General features: G+C 49.0%; 1 protein-coding gene across 2 annotated transcripts; it reads left to right on the forward strand.

Annotated features, from left to right (window-relative positions):
- The first annotated feature begins 3,592 nt into the window (after window positions 1–3,592).
- Window positions 3,593–14,904, forward strand: SLC1A5 (solute carrier family 1 member 5). 2 transcript variants are annotated; one of them, XM_019752652.3, is made up of 8 exons: window positions 3,593–5,418; window positions 7,690–7,732; window positions 8,139–8,186; window positions 9,041–9,207; window positions 11,019–11,252; window positions 11,997–12,191; window positions 12,340–12,474; window positions 14,001–14,904. In XM_019752652.3, exons 1-8 carry the CDS (start codon window positions 4,850–4,852, stop codon window positions 14,233–14,235), a joined length of 1,626 nt encoding a protein of 541 aa, XP_019608211.3. In that variant the 5' UTR covers window positions 3,593–4,849; the 3' UTR covers window positions 14,236–14,904. The 2 variants fall into 2 exon arrangements, with proteins under 2 accessions (XP_019608211.3, XP_074172318.2); XM_074316217.2 differs by lacking the exon at window positions 7,690–7,732 and having other exon boundaries at window positions 4,870–5,418.
- Window positions 14,905–19,316: the final 4,412 nt, after the last annotated feature.

Genomic DNA, 19,316 nt, shown 5'->3' on the forward strand with positions numbered 1-19,316 from the left:
CCTTTCCCTTAACTATAATGTTGATCTCAAAAGGCCACCATCGCTAAAAGTACCAAGAGGTTGTAGTTTGCCAGGAAACAACCAAAGTGCTTTATACACATGAACTTGGTTCACTCCTCCACGATCTCTGAGGCAGATGCTACTGTGATCCCCCTTCCTCAGCCGAGCGAATGGAGAAATGAGTGACTTGACCGAAGTCATTTGGGGACACGCTAAGCAGCTGCACTGCAAAGCTACAGCTTTCTTTCCTGAAAGTGACCGCTTCTAGCAGTTTCTACAAATTCTTGCATTTTTTAGAATTTAGTTTCAATTATAGTTGACGCACAATATTATATTAGTTTGAGGTGTACAACACAGTGATTCAACATTTCTATACCTTATGAAGTGATCACAATAAGTCTAGTAACCATCTGTCACTGTACATAGTTATTACAACATTATTGACTCTATTCTCTGTGCTGTGCTTTATACCCTTGTGACTTATTCTGTAACTGAAAATTTGTATTTCTTAATCCCTTTCCTCTTTTCCACCCAACCTCCCACCCTCATCGCCTCTGGTGATCTTGTTTGTTCTCTGTAGAATCAATGCATTTGAAACAGGCTGTAATATATTGTTTGTTTTCCCCACAGATTACATAGTGGCCTGTCCTACACATCTTTTCCTGCACCTGTATTTTCCTCTTTAAGACTATTTTTTGACCATCTGATTTACTGCTGAAGACGGCCCTCCCTCCAGTTCCCCACATGTCTCAGTCTGTTTGACATCTCTCAGCAGTCCATTCTGTGGATTTGGTTTTTAAATGATTGAAGGAATGTATTACTGAATAGACAGATGCCAGGCTGAAGAGTTTGGACTTTATCCAGAAGGAAGCTACTGGGGCCACTCAGAGGGTGGGGTGACTAGGTTAGATCTGTTTGTGGAAACCTTGCAGGCTCTTATCAAGTCTAGGGCTTTGCGTGTACTGTTCCCTTTGCCTGGGACACTCTTTCCCTGGGCTTGATCTAATCCCTTCCTACCCCAGCTGTGATGCCTCCTCTTTCAGGAAGCCCTTCCGCACTCCTAGGCCAAGGCAAGTACCCCTTCTGGCCTCCCCCATTCCAGCCCTGCGCATCTGTCATTGTCTAAGGATAGATCTGTTTACCCCTCTGGACTGTGATTCCCCGGAGAACAGGGTTGAGACCCTTTTGGTCCTTGCTGAGTCCCTAGTACCACCCACCATCACAGGTCCCGACAACGTGCTCAGAATAAATGATGGTCCCTTATAAAGGAAATGTCTCTGCTTGGGGAGGAGCCAAGTGCAGGGGTAGCTGTGGTGTCTGATAGGGGTTGAGGGCACAGACTGGAGTCAGAGACACCTGAGTTCAAATTCCCTGTCCAGGTAGGGGATTTAGATCACAACAAACCTCATTACACCTATTTGTGTCCAAATCAGTAAACTGGGAGAGTGATGTTGCAGTTTCAAGGATCAGTGAGTGGAGATAATATCTGATAGCACTACAAACAGAGTGTTTCTTGCTGCTGCCTCAGGGCTTTGTATCTGCTCTTCCCTTTCACTAGAATGTTCTTCCCACATTATCCCAGTGGATTCCTTGTTGTCATTCAGGTCTTGTTAGATATTTCGCCTCCTCAGAGTGGCCCGTCATGACCACTCCACCTCTCTCCGTTGTACAATGCTTTAGCTTTCTCCAGCTCTTATCCCCACCTGGCAGTCCAAGTTTGCTTCCTCGTCTCCCCTCACTAAAATCCAGCAGGGAGTTTTGTCTGTTTTTGTTTTTTCTTTTTCCCAATTGTTTTTCAACGCTGAATCTCTAGCACCTTGAACAGTGCTTGGCCCTTAGTAAGGGCTCAAGGAGTATCTGTAGGATGCACAGAGTGCTCAAGAATTGTCCCCTTGTGTTTTGTATTGAAGGTCACCGTGTGCTTGGTTGAATTGATACCCACGTTGACTCTAGGATGTGTGAGGAAACAGACGCTCAGCTGGGAAATGGCAGAGTCAGGATTCGAACCCATGTCTGTGTGGCTTTATTGCCCCACTCTCAGTGTCTAGCACAAAACCAAGCTCTCTGGAGTTTAACTTGAATTTGTTGAATGAATATGATGTCAGACTAAAACGGTAGGATGGAGGACGGGGGTTTTCTGAAATAAGTCGTGTCCAGGCAGGGGTTCTGGGAGGGGAGAGTGTCTGAGAGACACAGGAAGGAGGTCCAGTGGACCCATGTGCCTGGGTAAATTCTCAGCTTGGCTTGGCCCCAATGCCACAGATCCCTGCAAGATGTCACCACAAGCTTTCAAAGCTCCTTCCCAAGCAGGTCTAACTGTGGGCTGGCAGTGACCAGCAGGGAGAGCTCCCCACCAGGGTCCAGCAGCTCATGGAGCTGGTCGGGGCCCAAACCATGTTCTTCAGTAATAACAATGACAACAACAAGAGTAGTAGTTAACTTCATTAAGGGATGCACTGTACCCTTTCTAAATGCTTTGAACATATGATCTCATTTGAAACTCACAGTGCCCACGGAGGTATGCTCTATTCTTCTTCTTCCCATTGTACAGATGTAGAGACTGAGGGTCATAGAGGTTGTGACTTTCCTGCGGCCCCACAGCTGCTATAGGAAGAAGCTTCTGAGCCTATCACCATCTATAGCAGAGGTGTCCAAACTTTTTTCAACGTTTTTCACCAAGGGCCATATGCGGTAAAATACACAAACAGCTGGGCCACTCACTGGCGGTGAAGTACGTATTGCCTCACCTGGTTTATTTAAGTAAACTAAATATATTTTTGGAATTTGCTGTGGGCCAATTAACCATGGATTGTGGACCATAGTTGGCCTGCGGCCCACAGTTTTGACACCCCTGGTCTATAATCTTTGAGCAAGTGTGAACCCCTGAAATGTTACCAGGGAACAGGACAGATGGGGAGGAATAAGGATTCCAGCACTGCCAGAAGCAGAGTCATGATGAGGTCAATGGAAATGACCCAAAGGACCACCAAGAGGAAATTTAGGAAAGCGGCAGAATGGGTATGGTTAGGGCCTTGGGAGGCAGGCATGCAACTTCCAGTTTCCCCAGGTGTGGCCTCAAAGTGAGTGACTTCCTCTGACCATAAGCCCCAGTTTTGCCCATCTAGAGAATGGGTATAAGTGGGACCAAACCCATCAAGCAGTTATGAAAGTTCCAAGGAAATCAGGTATATGCATTTGTCAAAAATCAGCAAATATCACTTAAGATTTGTGCATTTGCTTGTATGTAAATTTTACCTAAAAAGACAAAAAAAGACTGCCTGCAAATATTGAACTCTGATTCATAAATGAACATTGAAGTGTTTCGAGGGAAAGTGCTCTACTTGTATATCTGCAATTTACTTTGTCATGCATCAAAAAAAGGTGAACGGAAGGATGGATAGAGAGATAAATGGATAGAAAGAAATACAGAAATATGGTGAAATAATTGTGGACTCTAGGTGGTGGGTATATGGGTGTTTGCTGTAAAAATCCTTTAAACCTTTTGTTTGTTTGAAGATTTTCATAATAAAATATGGGGGGAATATTTGGTGAAGACATTTGTAAAATCATTAGCACAGTCATTAAATTGAATTATAATTTTTAATGGATGAATTGCAAATGGTGTACCTAGGGGGAAGTGGATTACAATCCTAATATATAGTAACTGCCATTAATTGGTAAGAGTTGAGTTCTGAACTGGGAACATTTATTTTAAAAATTACTCACATTATTAAACAAATAACTCCATCTCATTTAACAAATAACTGCATCTCTTACACCAATCATGTGGGGGATGTGCATTTTCAAGGGGGGATAAAAGATAGAATTTAGGGCGGAAGAGAGTTCCAGGCGGAGGTGATTTGAAAATGAGCGGACCGGTTGCACTTTCTAGAGACCCTAGCGCGCGTCAGGTAACCGTTGTGGCTTAACTGCCCCAACCCACAGCCCAATTCGTTTAGCCGGAAAATGAATCTTTTCAACGCCCCGCCACCTTCGGGGGGGGGTCCCCACGTAACCCTCCCCCCCCCCCCCCCCCCCCGGATAAGGCCTTGGTTATTCTGCCTTCTATGGGGACTTGGCCCAATTACCGCCTCACTCTTTCCCTCGCTCTCAAGGCGGGGCTCTGAACGTGCTGCAGCCAATCAGCACCCTTAGATCGGTCCCCGCCTTCTCAAGCCTCGCTCCCGTCCTTAAGCTTGGCCGCTTCCGCCCAGCGGGCTTAGAGCCACGCGGCGCTCTTCTTTGGGTACTTCTGTGTAACAGCGGCTACCTTCCTGGGTCCTGGACCACGGCCTTCCGCATCCAGAGACCTGGACCTCCCCTCCCGAACCCAAGAGCCTGGTTCCCCTCTTCCTGGAGCTCTGTCTCCTGGCCACCAGACTCAGGCTCCCGAGCTCTCCGTTTTCAGGACCCAGGCACCCCGGGTCCCCGCCTCCCGGATCCAGGCATCCCGGATCTGCGCCACCGGGATCTCGCCTCTTGAAGACCTTGGCCACGGGGGCGCCGTCAGCCTTCTGGAGCCAAGAACGCCAGGTCCCAGCTTGAGAGACTCCTGTATTCCCACCTCCAGGGCCAAGAAACCCAGGCGCTCCCGACTCCCAGCTTTTGGGCGCTGGACACAACCTGGAGAAGCAGAGGAGCCCCAGCGCCCAGCCTAGGGATCTTCGACACTCCAGCTTCCAAGAGGCAAGAAATTTAGGCGCGGTGAACTCACACTCCAGGGAACCCTCAAAGTTCTAGCCTCCAGGCTCTGTTACTCAACTTTAAGTTCTAAGGAACATCTGCGTCCTGGGAAGGAACCCTAAGCGCTCCCAGCTTCTAGGCGACAAGGAACCCCGGGCCTTCCATCATGGTTGCGGATCCGCCTAAGGGAAACCCCAAAGGGTCGGCGGCGGCGGAGTCCACCGAGAACGGTGCTGTGGCATTGGTCCCCATAGAGGACCCAGGAGCGTCACGAGGCGGCTGTTGCAGTTCCCGGGACCAGGTGCGCCGCTGCCTTCGCGCCAACCTGCTGGTGCTGCTGACGGTGGTGGCCGTGGTGGCGGGCGTGGCTCTGGGGCTGGGGCTGTCGCAGGCTGGTGGCGCGGCAGCGCTGGGCCCCGCGCGTCTAACGGCCTTCGCCTTCCCGGGCGAGGTGCTGCTGCGCCTGCTGCGGATGATTATTCTGCCGCTGGTCGTGTGCAGTCTGGTCGGCGGCGCCGCCAGCCTGGACACCAGCGCGCTCGGCCGCCTGGGCGCCTGGGCGCTGCTCTTTTTCCTGGTCACCACACTGCTAGCGTCCGCGCTCGGCGTGGGCTTGGCTCTGGCACTGCAGCCCGGCGCCGCCCTCGCCAACATCAACTCCTTAGGCGGCGTCACCGACGCTGCGGAAGAGGCCCCCAGCAAGGAGGTGCTGGATTCCTTCCTGGATCTTGTGAGGTCAGACACCGCCTGTCCGGTGGAGTGTTGGGGGTGGGAGGGTACTTGAGCTACGTGGGGAGGGGACACGTGTTAGGGATGGCGGGAGTGGCCACGTGGACAGGAGGGGAGCTCTGGGGCCTCCAGAGCCGGACATCCTCATGGTCTCAGGAAAACTGGACGGGATGGTGGGGGGGAGCTCTGCCTCTCAAGGGTCAGGGTACAGAGGGTGAGGACAGACTCCTGGGGAAGGAGGTTTCTAAATGTGGGGCCTGGTGACATAAGGGGAACCCCACATAAGGGTGATAAGCAAGGAAGTCTTATAAAGAAATGAGCAAGTAATGCTTGGGGGACCTTGGGGGACTTAAGAGAGGCTTTCCTTGTGAGCGGAGGGGATCCGGAGGGTTTGAAAGGGGATCTTTGGGTGGCCAAAGGCCCCAGGATGGGCCTCTGGATAAAGGTTTGAGTCCAGGGTCTGGGTAAAAGATCTGGGCTCCAAGGAGCCTGGGGGGGGGGGGGGGCTGAGGAGATCTGAGTGACCCCACGAGATCCCCTTCCCAGTCTCAGGGCTCCCCACGCTACATGTCACCCAGCCAGGTTATATTTTTTCCGCCTGTCATTCCCACCAGTTCAGCTGGGCCCTGGTGGCTTCCCCCTTGTATGTTCCTGGGAAGTCCTGCCACCTACCTCCACCACTTCCGTTCCATTTCCTCACGCTGTGCCCCCTCCCAGGCTACCCAGAAGGGGGCCACTTAGAAGGGGCAGGTTCTTTTCCTTCTGGCCTCTGCCCACCCCCAAGAATGGCTCGCCCTACTTTTAAGGAGGACAGACTGCTGGGTCCACATGGCCTTGCCTTTGGGGCCTAGTAATTCAGTGTTTCCAGGTTGGTTAGGACTTCCTGGAACTGGTGGAGGGATGTGATGAGTCAGAATTCCCCCAGCTTCTTGGGGCCTCGGTGCAGTCTGAGATGGGAAATTCTCTGCAGAAGCTGCAGTGGGTGGGTACCTCTTGGCTGGGGAAGATTAGTTGGGTCCTGGCCCAGCCCTGGCTGGCTTGGGTGGGTACAGGCCAACCTGCAGACAGGCACACCCACTGGAAGGCTGTTTATGCCAAAATACATATAACTCACACTTGGCCAGCCACTCTGACACTTAGCTGAAACATCTCAGAGCCACATAACTTTATAACCAACTGACACACAGCTAGACACAGGCACACAGACATTCAGCCATGACTGTGATGTCTCACACTGACACATGGGCTTGCACCGACTGTCACACATGCACACCCATTGGATACTAACACCCTTTTGGCACAAGCATACACACTTACATACACACCTCCATGGCCACACAGCAAGTGTCCCACATAATCTGAACACTAACTCTCACCCCAACCAGATACTAACACTTGACAAACTGAATACAGAACCACAACAGCTGTACACCCACCTCACTGGGGAGAGGGAGGATGTGAGGGTGCTCAGTGGTTAGGACCGTGCAGCCAGCTGGCTGGGTTCAAGTCAAGTCCCAGCTTTGGCACTTCCTAGCCAGGCAAGTTGCTTCACCTTTCCATGCCTCAGTTTCTTTTTCTGTAAAATAGGATAATAGTGCTCATCCCTGAGGGCTATTGTGAGGATAGAATGAGCTGATTTATGTAAAGCACTTACTGTATGCCTTTGCTATTATTTTTGTCTTGCCTTGAGACACAAGGTTGTCGTCTGACACCCTCGCATGCTCAGTGTGGTTTCATGCTGGCTGCTGCACACTGAGTCGCCCTCGGACACGGTCACCAAAGTGGCCACGTAAACACATGCACATTTATGACCCACCCTTGTCACCCTTTCTCCCTACCTCTTCCCAACACACCCAGATCTTCAGACGCACAAGCCAGCCCCCAGGGCCAGACCTTTCCAGCCCTCTAGGAGGAAGTGGCTGATGCAAGATGTCCCGAGTGTGAAGTTGGCTGCGTAGGGTGGAGCTGAGGCCCCGCGTGACCCTGCCCCAGCCTGTCCCAGGGGAAGCCAGCATTCCTAACCTCTAACCACAATCCCACAATCCCTCTGCTAGGCCAGCCTACTGGGGCCCTAGGAGACCAGCTCAGATTCCCCACACCCTAGAAAGGTGTACAGGCCCCCGTCCAACTCTGCCTGACAACCTGGCTGCGGCATGGGCGGGGGCCCTATTTGGGTGTAAATAGGACCTATAAGGTTCCCCCGATCCCAACCCAGACACCCCCTGACCTTCTGTACTATCTAATAACCCCCTGCCCTCCCCATGTCTGTCTCTGCAGAAATATCTTCCCCTCCAACCTGGTGTCTGCAGCCTTCCGCTCAGTGAGTCCTCGGGGATGTCCCGAGGGGTGGGGGGTGGGCAGGGAGGGAGACAACCAGTCTCAGCCCCTTGGCCCCTGATTTGGGGCAGAGCCTGGAAAAAACCCACCTGCCCACATATTTACAGGCAATATTGCAGGATTCTTGGGTGACCTCTGCAACCCATCCATGCCCTTCATCAAGAAATGAGAATATGGGTTCCGACCCCCCTCTGGGTTCTAATTCTAGCTGAGTGATCCTGGGCAAGTCACTGAACCTCAGTTTCCACCTCTGGAATACAGAGGCAGGACTAGTCCTACCTCAGTGGGGTAGGGATGCTTATGGCAGGCTTTGAGTGCTGTAGGTGCCAGTATGGAGTACGGGAATCTTAATGACAATTGACACTGACTCTTCCCAACCCCCTTTGCAGTACACCACCTTCTATAAGATAGGACAGTTCAACGGAACCCAGGTGAAGGTAAGAGCAGGGGGACCCTACCCTTTGGCCCATGGTTGTGGTTTTTCCATTTTGTTCCCACTCTAGCCTTTGTCTACCCCCAGTCTTCTAACATTTGTTGCACAATCTTTTAAACTCTGTACAGCCCCTCCCCAACTGCTGTCTTTTCTGCCTTTCCTGGAATCTCTTCTCCCTCCCTAATGCCCTGCTTTGGTCCAGGCTACTTTTTTCCCCCCACTCCATCTTGCCCTGGCCTCTCTGATCTGCCCCTAGGCCCACCCCCTCCCATCCACCTCCAAAGCACAAGCTTGACTGCCTCTCCCCTGCCCAAAGTCCTGTCATGCTCCCTACTGCTCTTGGAAGAAAGCCCAGGCTCCTTGCCACAGTCCATGGGACACTGCAAGGTCGGACCCCGGCCCAGCTCCTCTCCTAGCTTTTTGTGATTCTGCCCAGCTCATTCCTCTCCAGCCTCAGTGGATTTCTTCCTCCTCTTTGAATGCCCAGGTTGCTCTCATTTCTAGGCTGTTGCACATTGGTTTCCTCTCTCTCTAGAACCTTTTACCACCCCTCTTTACCTGGTTTACCCTTGCTGTTCTCCAGGTCTTAGTCCCTTCCTCCAGGAAGCCCTACCTAATTATCCCACCCCCGAGCTGGCCCCCCCCCCATTCCCACACTCCCCTGGGTTCTCCCATCCCAGCCCTGCCCACTCTGGGTGGTTCCTAGCAACAGGACTATTTTCCCTGGACCTAAACTGTGAGCCTTGGGAGGGAGGGGCCCAAGGAGCTGGGTGTCCCCAGCACCCAGGACAGGCACTCAGTGACTGTGCAGGTTTACTGAGAGACTGCCTCCCGACCCCATCTGTTCCTTGCCAAAAGGTGCCTATGGGAGATGAAGTGGAGGGTATGAACATCCTGGGCCTGGTGGTGTTTGCCATCGTCTTTGGTGTGGCCCTGCGGAAGCTGGGGCCTGAGGGAGAGCTGCTCATCCACTTTTTCAACTCCTTCAACGATGCCACCATGGTGCTGGTCTCCTGGATCATGTGGTAGGTGGTGGGAGAGGGAATTGGGCATGTGGGACGGGGCAACCCTCCATCCACTCCTTGGAGCCAGAGGGCCTGGATTCAAGTCCAGCATGGACCATTCCCTGGCTGTGTGACTTTGGGCAAGTGACTTACCTTCTGTGTGCCTCCAATTCCTCATCTATAAAATGAGGACAGTGCTGTATTCCATGAAAGCTAAGACTGACACTGGCACCTTCTTGATGTACTGGAAGGTGACAAAAAGACAAGCTGTGGTCACAGCCCAGCTAATGCATCTCAATTTTAGAGATTTAAAGGTAATCAAATGTCCACCTTTGGAGCAATGATCTAAAATGGTGCTTGCTTTATAGTGTTATCACGAAGATGGAACAAGTGACTGGGTATCCATAAAGAAAACTCTTAGAAAGTGTTTTAAATGCCTGGCACCTACTGAGCATTCACTTCATATCAGCTACCACTATTAGTACCATGATGAGCTTTGGTTAAATGGCCTTAGATAATGAGAAAAAACCTGTGCAGAGGACTCTGGCTTCCACCCTTGTTCCTTCCCCTGTCTTATCTCCACGTGGTCTCACAGATTCTCAGGACTCACCCTGGATCTGGAAGGTCAGGAAACAGAAGCGGGGGAGAGGGTTGCTACATTTTTAACAAATCCCACATACCCACCCACCCTGATTCCAGTGCAGCCATTATCTAAGAAGCTACTGTGCAGAAATCGAGTAAACCTTGACTGGTAAAAGCACTTTGCCGGAGAGGTGGGGTGCTGTGTGGGTAAGAGCAGACTCTAGCCACAAGGCCTGGGTTCCCAACCCTGTGTGGCGACTTCCCAGCCGTGTGCCCAAATGCACGTTACTTATCCCTCTGTGCCTTAGTTTCCCGTCTTGAAAATGGGGTTGGTCGTATCAGGCACAAACGAGATAATATTTGTGAAGTGCCTGGGACAGTGTCTGACCTATAGCAGGCCTACAGTAAACAATATTAGCTAATATTTATCAAGTACTTATATAACTTTTGGCATGTCCCACTGTCCAGATCACGGGCCTCTGGCCAAATTCAAGTGCACAGGTGGCTGGGAAATGGTGCCTTTTTTCTGTTACTAAAAAAGGAAAGGGGTTTGGGAGACAACTGGTCATAGCAATCAAGCCAAGGAAGGCCTTCTGCCTGGGAGGCATAAGCACCCAAAAATCTTCACTCCAGGAGAGGGTGCTAAAGTTTATAGATGAATTATTAAAGGCTTTCACCTCATTTCAGATGGCATCTCATTTCATCCTCCCAACATTCCTGTGAGGGTGGGAGCATTGTCATCCCTGCTTTACAGACCTATTAGATTTTGTTAATTCGATGGTAGCTGTAAGAGACTCAATAGGAGCTCCCTTGGGGTGAAGATTCAATCATGTTCAAGGGCTCAGCACATACAAAATGCTTCATACCTGGAAGTGGTTATTAAGACCTGAACCACGGCTTGAGAGATTGTCTTGGTTTAAGTTATACAAACTGTTATAACAAATTAATCCAGAAAATGTAAATGACTCATGCATGATGGATGTTTCTTTCTCCGTTGTGTGTTAAATCCAAGTCTGATTGGTGACTCTGCTCCAAGTGGCAATGGAAGCACCCAGGCTTCTTTTCTCTCCCAGCTGCACTATCTTCAAGGGGAGAGAGGAAGGCAGGGGAGGTGCCCCAACTTCTGCACACGTTGCTGTGGGTGTTTCTTGACTGCCAAGGAGGCTGTGGTCAAGCTATGAAGAAGAGCACGTGCCTGGCCCTGGGTGGGCACGTGATCAGAGGCTGCCATCTGTTTCCTGGGTAATTAGGTATGCACCCGTGGGCATCTTGTTCCTGGTGGCCGGCAAAATCGTGGAGATGGAGAATGTGGAGATGCTCTTTGCCAGTCTCGGCAAATATATCCTGTGCTGCCTGCTGGGTCACGCCATCCATGGGCTCCTGGTACTGCCCCTCATCTACTTCCTCTTCACCCGGAAGAACCCCTACCGCTTCCTGTGGGGCATCATGACTGCGCTGGCCACTGCCTTCGGGACGTCCTCCAGGTGCGGCCTTGGGGCAGACCAGAGCGGGAGTTTTAGGCTAGGGGGTCTGGAGCGGGCGTCAGATGTCTGAAGACCCCTGAACTTTTGTGTTTGGGAATATTGGATCTGGGTACAGGGGCCATACTTTTCTGGATCTCCCCTCTTCCTAAAAGTAGTAAACTCCTGCCTTAGAGATTTCTTCCTCCCTTCCTGAGAACCCCTCCTCCTCGCCAAGGCCCGAAACTTGGGGACTCTAGTGCCCCACCCTAGATCCAACCTCTCGGAGCTCTTTCTACCTTCTCTTCTGGGTATTTCGCCCATCTCTACTGGCCCTGTGCTTTCAGAACTGGACCTTCCCCGCAGCGGCACCCCCAAGAGAGTAGTAATTCTTAGCGGAGGTCGATTACTGGCAGAGATGGAAGGAGGTGTAGGTCAGTGAGCTCTTAGACATTGTAGAATTTAGGTATGAAGTTTTGTGTTTATTTTGAGGAGTAGCAGGGGGTCCAGGACGTCAATATTTTGGAATCCTTGAATTCTGTGAGATCCCTAGTGACTTCTGGCTCAGGGAAGAGAAGGGAATGGACAGCTAGAAGGGCTGTGGGTAGAGGCCTCGGGACTGTCTAGGCTAGTGGGCGGGGCTTGGGTCCGGGAGGATGGACTGTGGGCGTGGCCTATGATGGACGGAGTGGCGTGGGCGTGGCTTGGGCAATAGGTGGGGCCAGGCCTTGGCTGGCCATGTGAGCTCAGATCTGTGGTTCCTCACAGCTCTGCTACTTTACCATTGATGATGAAGTGCGTGGAGGAGAGGAATGGTGTCTCCAAGCAAATCAGCCGCTTTATCCTGCCCATTGGTGCCACTGTCAACATGGATGGTGCCGCACTCTTCCAGTGTGTGGCCGCAGTATTCATTGCACAGCTCAATCAGCGACCCTTGGATTTCGTGAAGATCATCACCATCCTGTGAGTGCGTGGTGGCTGCGGCTAGGACCCCCCCAGCCCCCCACCCACCTGACACCTTACCTGAGAATGGACATAGGCTGGGGGGAGCATACCTCTTGTAGCAGTTTCTCCCACCTACCAGGCCCCTCCCTGACCCTCCGTCTTTCAGGGTCACCGCCACAGCATCCAGCGTCGGCGCTGCGGGCATCCCCGCCGGAGGTGTCCTCACGCTGGCTATCATCCTCGAGGCGGTCAGCCTGCCGGTTCACGACATCTCCTTGATCCTGGCTGTGGACTGGCTTGTGTGAGTGTCAGTTTGGGGTTTCAGGGGGGCTCAGGGGTGCCTCTGGGAAAGGGGATGAGCAAGAGGGCAGAAGAGGAGAGGAAGGAAGAAGTTCTAGAGGAAAGGGGGTGGGACCTTGAGACTTCCAATCAGAGGGGAGGAAGGGATTTTGGGGCTTCTTAAAAGAATCCCAGAAAGGTTGTGTGCCTAAGGGGTTATAGAATGGACTCTTAGGCCAGGCTTCTTGTGTTCAAATCCCAGTGCCACCATTGCTAGCTATTATGACCTTGGGCAAGTACTTAATCTCCCTGAGTCTTGGTTTCTTCATCTGTAAAATGGAGAAAATAGTCTCTCCTTAAGATTAGATGACTTAATATATGCCCTTATAAGAACCCCTAGTAAGTAGTAAATGCTACATACATAATTGTTAGCTATCACGATGAAACTATTAAGAGCATAAAAGATTGGAAAGCAGTTTGGTTTTAAAAGTTATAGTTACCGTGTGTCTTAGTAAATACCACTCCTAGGTATACACTCAAGAGAATTGAATACAGGTCCATGAAAACTTGTACAAAAATGTTCATAGTATATTATTCTATTAATCACTATTCATAATAGTGAACAGGCAGAAACAAACCAAATGTCCATCAATTGATGAATGGATAAACAAAATGTCACATATACATACAATGGAATATTATTCAGCAATAAAATGGAATGAAGCATTGATACATACATACATACTAATACATGAATGACCCTTGAAAAAATTGTGCTGAGAGAAACCAGACACAAGGGACCACATAGTCTATGGTTTCATGGCTATGAAATGTCCAGAGTAGGCAAATCTGTAGACAGAAAGTAGATTAGTGGTTGCATAGGGCTGGGAGGAAATGGGGGATAACTGCTTAATGGAGGTGGAGGTTTCTTTATGGAGTGATGAAAATATTCTGGAATTAAATAGTGGTGATGGTTTTACAACTCTACTAAAAACCACTGGGTTGTACACTTTTAAAGGGTGAATTATGGTATGTGAATTATAGCTCAATTTTCTAAAACACACAGTATAAAGAGGAAAGAAATAGATCCTTAGGATTCTAGGGAGGAGAAAAGCTTGTATCTCAGGGGGAAGAGGAGGGGTGCATGGGTCTTCTGGGGCCTCAAGAAAAGGGAGAGAGACTTTCTGAGGTTCTAGAAGCAACAAATATTGTGTTTTGTTGGGAGAAGGATCATTGGGGTCCAGGGAGGATTGAGGAGGAGATCTTTGGGGTTCTCTGGCAGAGTATGATGGGACACTGGGTTTCCAGGGGGAAAGAAGGGAAGTAGGTGAGTACTGGGGTTCTAGGTGAAGAGATTTTCGAGTTTCTAGAAGGAAGGGATATTGGGGATCCTGGGAGGATGGAGGGCTGATTGTGGGTCTAGGAGTAGAAAAGGGTTCTGTGTAGGAGGGTGTGATGGGGACTTCATGATTGTAGGGGGAGAGGAGGGAGGGTTGGGTCTTGACCCCTCTCCTCTCACTCACTTCCCCATCGCTCCTCCCCCTTCAGGGACCGGTCTTGTACCATCCTCAATGTGGAAGGTGATGCTTTTGGGGCTGGACTCCTCCAGCATTACGTGGATCGGACAGAGTCTCAGAGCTCAGTGCCTGAGTTGATCCAGATGAAGAGCGAGACACCCCTGGCTCCACTGCCCAGCGCCACTGAGGAAGGGAATCCCCTCCTCAAACGCTATCCGGGGCCTGGTGGGGATGCTGACACCTGCGAGAAGGAATCGGTCATGTGAACCCTTGTAGGGACCTTCCCTGCCTTAATGGTGGCACTCTGGACATTGGGATCATGAGGGATGGATAAACGGACACACTGGGGCTCGGGGGGCCCACACACTTACGGGAGCCAGGGGCCCCAGCCTCCCTCCCTGACACCAGATCTGGGAGGCCTTCCTGCTGGGGTATATGTGTATGTGTATGAGTGTGTCTCCCCAAATCTCCCCAGTCCTCAACTCCTGCCTCCATCCAAGGCTAGGGAAATAGCAAGATGGAGTAATAGCGTCCTCCACGCCGTATCTTGGGAGCCTGCCTGGCCTCCCATCTCAGGGCACAGGTCACCACATGGAATTCTGCCCTCTTTGAGAGTAGGGATGTTCCAACATGTTGCTGGTTATTTTGGTGGCTTTAGCTGTGTGTGTGTGTGTGTGTGTGTGTGTATGTATGTATATGTGTATACACGTGTGTACACATGTGCATGCATGCTATGACTTTGTACAGTTTGTCCCCCCCGTCCCGGACCCTCTGTTCACTCCACAATAATAGAAATACTGCCAGGAACTTGGTGGGAGGAGACCAAGAACATTTTTTAGCAATAAAATTATGAAGTATATCTAATCAGATGTTTTTAAGAATTTGACTAAAAGCACCAGCAACCCAGAAATAAAAAACAAACAGGATTCATTGGATATCATTGAAATAAAATGTCTGTTTATCAACCCCATTGGCAACCGCCACAAGATGCCACTACACACACCTACTGGAATGCATGAAACACCACGTGCTGACGGGATGAGGAACAACTAGACAGAGCCCGCTCATTGCTGGTGGCAATGCAAAATGGTCCAGTCACTTTGGAAAATGGCTGGAGCAGTTTCTTATCAAGTTAAAAGATACATTTATCATAGAGCTCAGAAGTCCCACTCAAACGTATTTAGCCAAGAGAAATGAAAACTTCTTTTCACACAAAAAACTGGTACACAAATTTTTATAGCCGCTGTCTTCATAATTGCTCAAATTTGGAAAAGAATCCCTTGGATAAACTGGTACAATCATCATATGTTGGAAGGCTATTTGGCAAAAAACAAGTGATATGCAGCTGAGCCTTGAACAACTCGTTGAACTGCGCAGGTCCACTTGTACACGGATTTTTTTTTTTTTTTTTTTTTTTTATAAATACCTGTACTGTTTTCAATCTGGTTGGGAGTCTGGACATGGAAGGCTGACTATGCATTGATCTGTGCTATTTTATATAGGGGACTTGAGCATCCATGGATTTTTGTATCCACAGGGTCCTGGAACCAGTCCCCGTGGATACTAATGGACAACTTAAGCTTTTGGGGAGTCAAAAGTTAAACACGGATATTTGACTGGGGGCGGGGTTGGTATCCCAACCCCTGTGTTGTTCAAGGGTCAACTGTACTCAACTCAGATGCGTCTCACAGATAATATTTTGAGTGAAAGAAACCAGAAACAGTACATATTATATATAGTTCCATTTATGTGAAGGCCTAGAACAGTCTAAACTGGTGTCTGGTGAGAGAAATTGGAGTAGTGACCTATGAGAATGCTTATTGCCTGGGAGAAGGCATGAGGGAAGCTTCTATGATACAGCAAATGTCCTGTCTTGATTTGGGTGACGCTTACACAGATGTCAACATTTGGAAAAGTTAACCTGTACACTTAAGATGTGTGCATTTTACCCCATGTATATTCTAGTCAATTTTGTACAACTCGTAAGAAATTCACTTTCCACTGTAACCACCTACATAGGAATGTTGTAGGTCTCCCTCAATATCTGAACCCACACTCTGCAAATAGCCCCAATAATGATTTGCTGTTTTTTTTTTTTTTAATCCAAAATTCACCATTTGGATTAAAAACCAGCTGTGCAACTTCCCCCCCTTCTTCCTCTGCTGCCCCCCTCCGCCCCAACCACCCTCCCCTTCAAGCCGGTATTTCTCTGTCTAGTTGTGTAGGACACAGCTCCCTGGCCCATGCTAGTATTATGAGCCTTGTGCTCTACTGAGGCAGCCCAGCTCTAGGGAGAGCTGCTGTTCACAATCTTAGCTGTAGAGGGCGCAGCTCACAGGCCCATGTGGGAATTGAACCTGCGACACTGGTGTTAGGAGCACGGTACTCCAACCAACCACCTGAGCCACCAGGCTGGCCTTGTGCAACTATTTTAAGCCCTCTGAGTCCAGAATGTGGACGACATTGGCTGCAGCTCACCCATTCTAGCGACCCCGTCCTGTGTGCTGTTGAAGTATGTTACACATTACCCATATAATATTCCTAGGTCCCTGTGTAGACTTCTGCCAGGTGCCTGGAGGTACTACCAATCGGGGTGCAGTAGTGGTATTTTGATTATCTTTAGCATCTTTTTTCTGTTTAGTTACATCTCATGACTATTGCAGTGTAGAAATATAGTTCATCTGATTCTGTGCAAAATTGCATATTGCATACAAACATAGCCACTAGAGTTCATTAAGTGTCGAATAGTTAAGTAATTGGTGTTTTCAATGCTTTCTATTATGCCGAAACCCTTGGTGGGTTGTTATAGAAGTATTTAAGAGTGTTTTAATGATGTTGGGAAATCGGTTGGGGTTTTTGGATGGAGCTGGGAGTGCATTATTCCCCTCCCCTCCCGCTGCTTAAAATCGTTTATCCTCAAATTTTCTATGTAATCCTTTTTGAGGATGGATTAGATTTAGATTATGAGGGATGCCTGTTTAAAGCAGTACATGCCTACATATGTAATATATTGAATATAATATATACAACATGTGCACATACAAAGAATAGGTAACTGGGCCAAATTCCACCAAACGGTACTTACCCATATTTTTGTTCCAGTTTTTAAAATTTGCTGAGCACAGGCCACCAATTCGTCTAATCTAAGTCGTATAGGAAGACGAACCATCTCAAGCCTCCTCGGTGTGGACAGAGACTTAGGGGGCTCCCAGACCTGGTCCCCATTAAGATGTGCGCTCCATGAGGGAGCAGCCTTAGTCCTGTAACTGCTGTATGCCCAGAGCACAGCATAGGACCTGGCACATAGTAGGTACTCAATAAATCTTTGCAAAATGAGTGAATTGGGCTCCAGCTACAGATCTGCCTGACTGCCAGAGGCTGTTATCCTAGTTCAGGTCCAGCTTCTGCTACCTGCCAGCTATGTGACTTTGGGCAAACACTGCTGAGTCTTACCCTCTGATGACAATGGCTGTTATGCCTCACCCAAAGGCCTCTGGTGAAGGTTACATAAGAGCAGGAAAAAAAGCACCTGGACAGCCACTCCCTGGGCCACACTCCCACCTCCCTCTCCCTTCCTCCATTGCCCCACCCTCTCATTGCGACAGCTCTTTTGCTCCTTTCAAAGAGCTTGGCTTAGGAGGGAGGGCTTACGCTGGTCCTGGATTGGGCCTGGGCCTGGGTTCCAGGCTCACAGTGGCAGTATGCGCGGCAGGCAGGCAGGGTAATGACTGAGCCTTGTCTCTCCTAGTGATAGGTCAATGTTTCTAGGCCTGTTAAGACGCTCTTCCACATCTTTTTTGGGGGGATCAACCTTACTGAGGTATAATTTACATATAATAAACTACGTCCATTGGACAGTTGGATGAGTTTTGACAGATGCATACACTTGTGAGAAACCACCACCAAGATACAGCATATCCTCACCACCCCCAAATTTCCTTGCTCCTCTGCAGTTTTTCCCTCCCTCCACCCGCAGGCCCAGGCAGGCACCTATCTGCTTTGGGTCACTAAGGGTTAGAATTTCACATTAGAATCGTAGCATGTGAGTTTGCGTCTGGCTTCCTTTACTTAGCATGAAGCTGTTGAGATTTAGTCATATTTTTGCACGGGATTAGTGGTTCATTTCTTTTTTCTTTAATCACTGAGGAGCATTCCATTGTCTGCATGTACACAATTTGTTGACCTCACCTGTTAATGGACATTGGGTGGTTTCCAGCTTGGGGTGATTGTGCATAAAGCTGCATTTGGACACAGGTCTTTACATGCCATCTACTTTTCATAACAAGTATTTTGTATTGTCCTGAGGTAATACACAAAGTATTTGCTTGGTAAATGCATTGGCCCATCTGGGACAAGGACGCCCGCCCCTCTTACCTCCCACAGCCCAGTGTTAACCCATTGGCTGCTGGGTCAGGGGGTCCCCAGGGAGAGCCAGGAGGGTAACAGTAGGGGACTCAAGGCAGTGACCATTTGCCAATGGATTAATAATCCATAATTTAATGTTTCTGTGTTTAAACCACCATGTGCATGTGCTGGCTGGAGTGTCACTTCTGGGGAAGACTTCTTGGCTCTCATGAAATAAAGTTCACAGATAAATATAACCCACCTGTGCATGATTTTAAAAACAATCTCTATGTTGCCTTAATGGTAATAAAAATAAATAAAAGGATAGTAATTTATAATATGCATCTTAATATGTGAATGCGTGAAGCAATCTCCCTGGAACCCAAGGAGGTAGCCAGATGCTCACACCTGTAATGCACGCAGGTAGGCAGCTGCCAACATGGCTGGGTACACGTGATGTCGGTGTCTCATTACCAAAAGCCTTGTGGAACGTGATTTTCTGAACCTGTTGACAATCCTTGGCCAAGTTTTAAACAAAACACAACACAGGCCTCCCTCATTTTACTTGGTAGTTGCACTTCCTGGACAATTCAGAGCCTATTAAAACCTTACAAAAAGGACTTGGTGTTTGCATGAAGAGAGAGCTAGGTTCTGGGGTGAGATAATTCTTAACCAGGTGTTTTTCACGTAAGCCTAAAATTTAGTCAGTATGAACTAGGATGGATGTGCCGGTTGTTAAAATACTGAACTACTTCTGATTAATAGCACACGAGTAATTGAGGAAGCAGTAAAATTCAGTAATACGTATTGTAATATAAATTCATTAGTTCAAGGTAATTGTTACAATGGGTTTTCTTAGTTGAAAATCGTTGCTTAGTTGAAAATAAAAATATTAAATATACAAAACTATCAGACACTATTATAAGGGCTAGAAAAGTTTTTAACATACTTGTTGTTCGTTCAGGAACAGCGAAAAGAGGAGAAAGCACCAAGACACTATGGA

This window comes from Rhinolophus sinicus, chromosome 8 (genome assembly GCF_057876585.1).
Source record: "Rhinolophus sinicus isolate RSI-liver-muscle chromosome 8, RSI-T2T, whole genome shotgun sequence".
In the NCBI taxonomy this organism is placed as follows: domain Eukaryota; kingdom Metazoa; phylum Chordata; class Mammalia; order Chiroptera; family Rhinolophidae; genus Rhinolophus; species Rhinolophus sinicus.

Bases quoted from the DNA above. Each gene is read 5' to 3' on its own strand.
- SLC1A5 (XM_019752652.3), top strand. From the start codon at position 4,850: ATGGTTGCGGATCCGCCTAAGGGAAACCCCAAAGGGTCGGCGGCGGCG. The intron at 7,733-8,138 runs GTGAGTCCTCGG...CCCCCTTTGCAG, and splicing joins TGTCTGCAGCCTTCCGCTCA to TACACCACCTTCTATAAGAT. The intron at 8,187-9,040 runs GTAAGAGCAGGG...CCTTGCCAAAAG, and splicing joins TCAACGGAACCCAGGTGAAG to GTGCCTATGGGAGATGAAGT.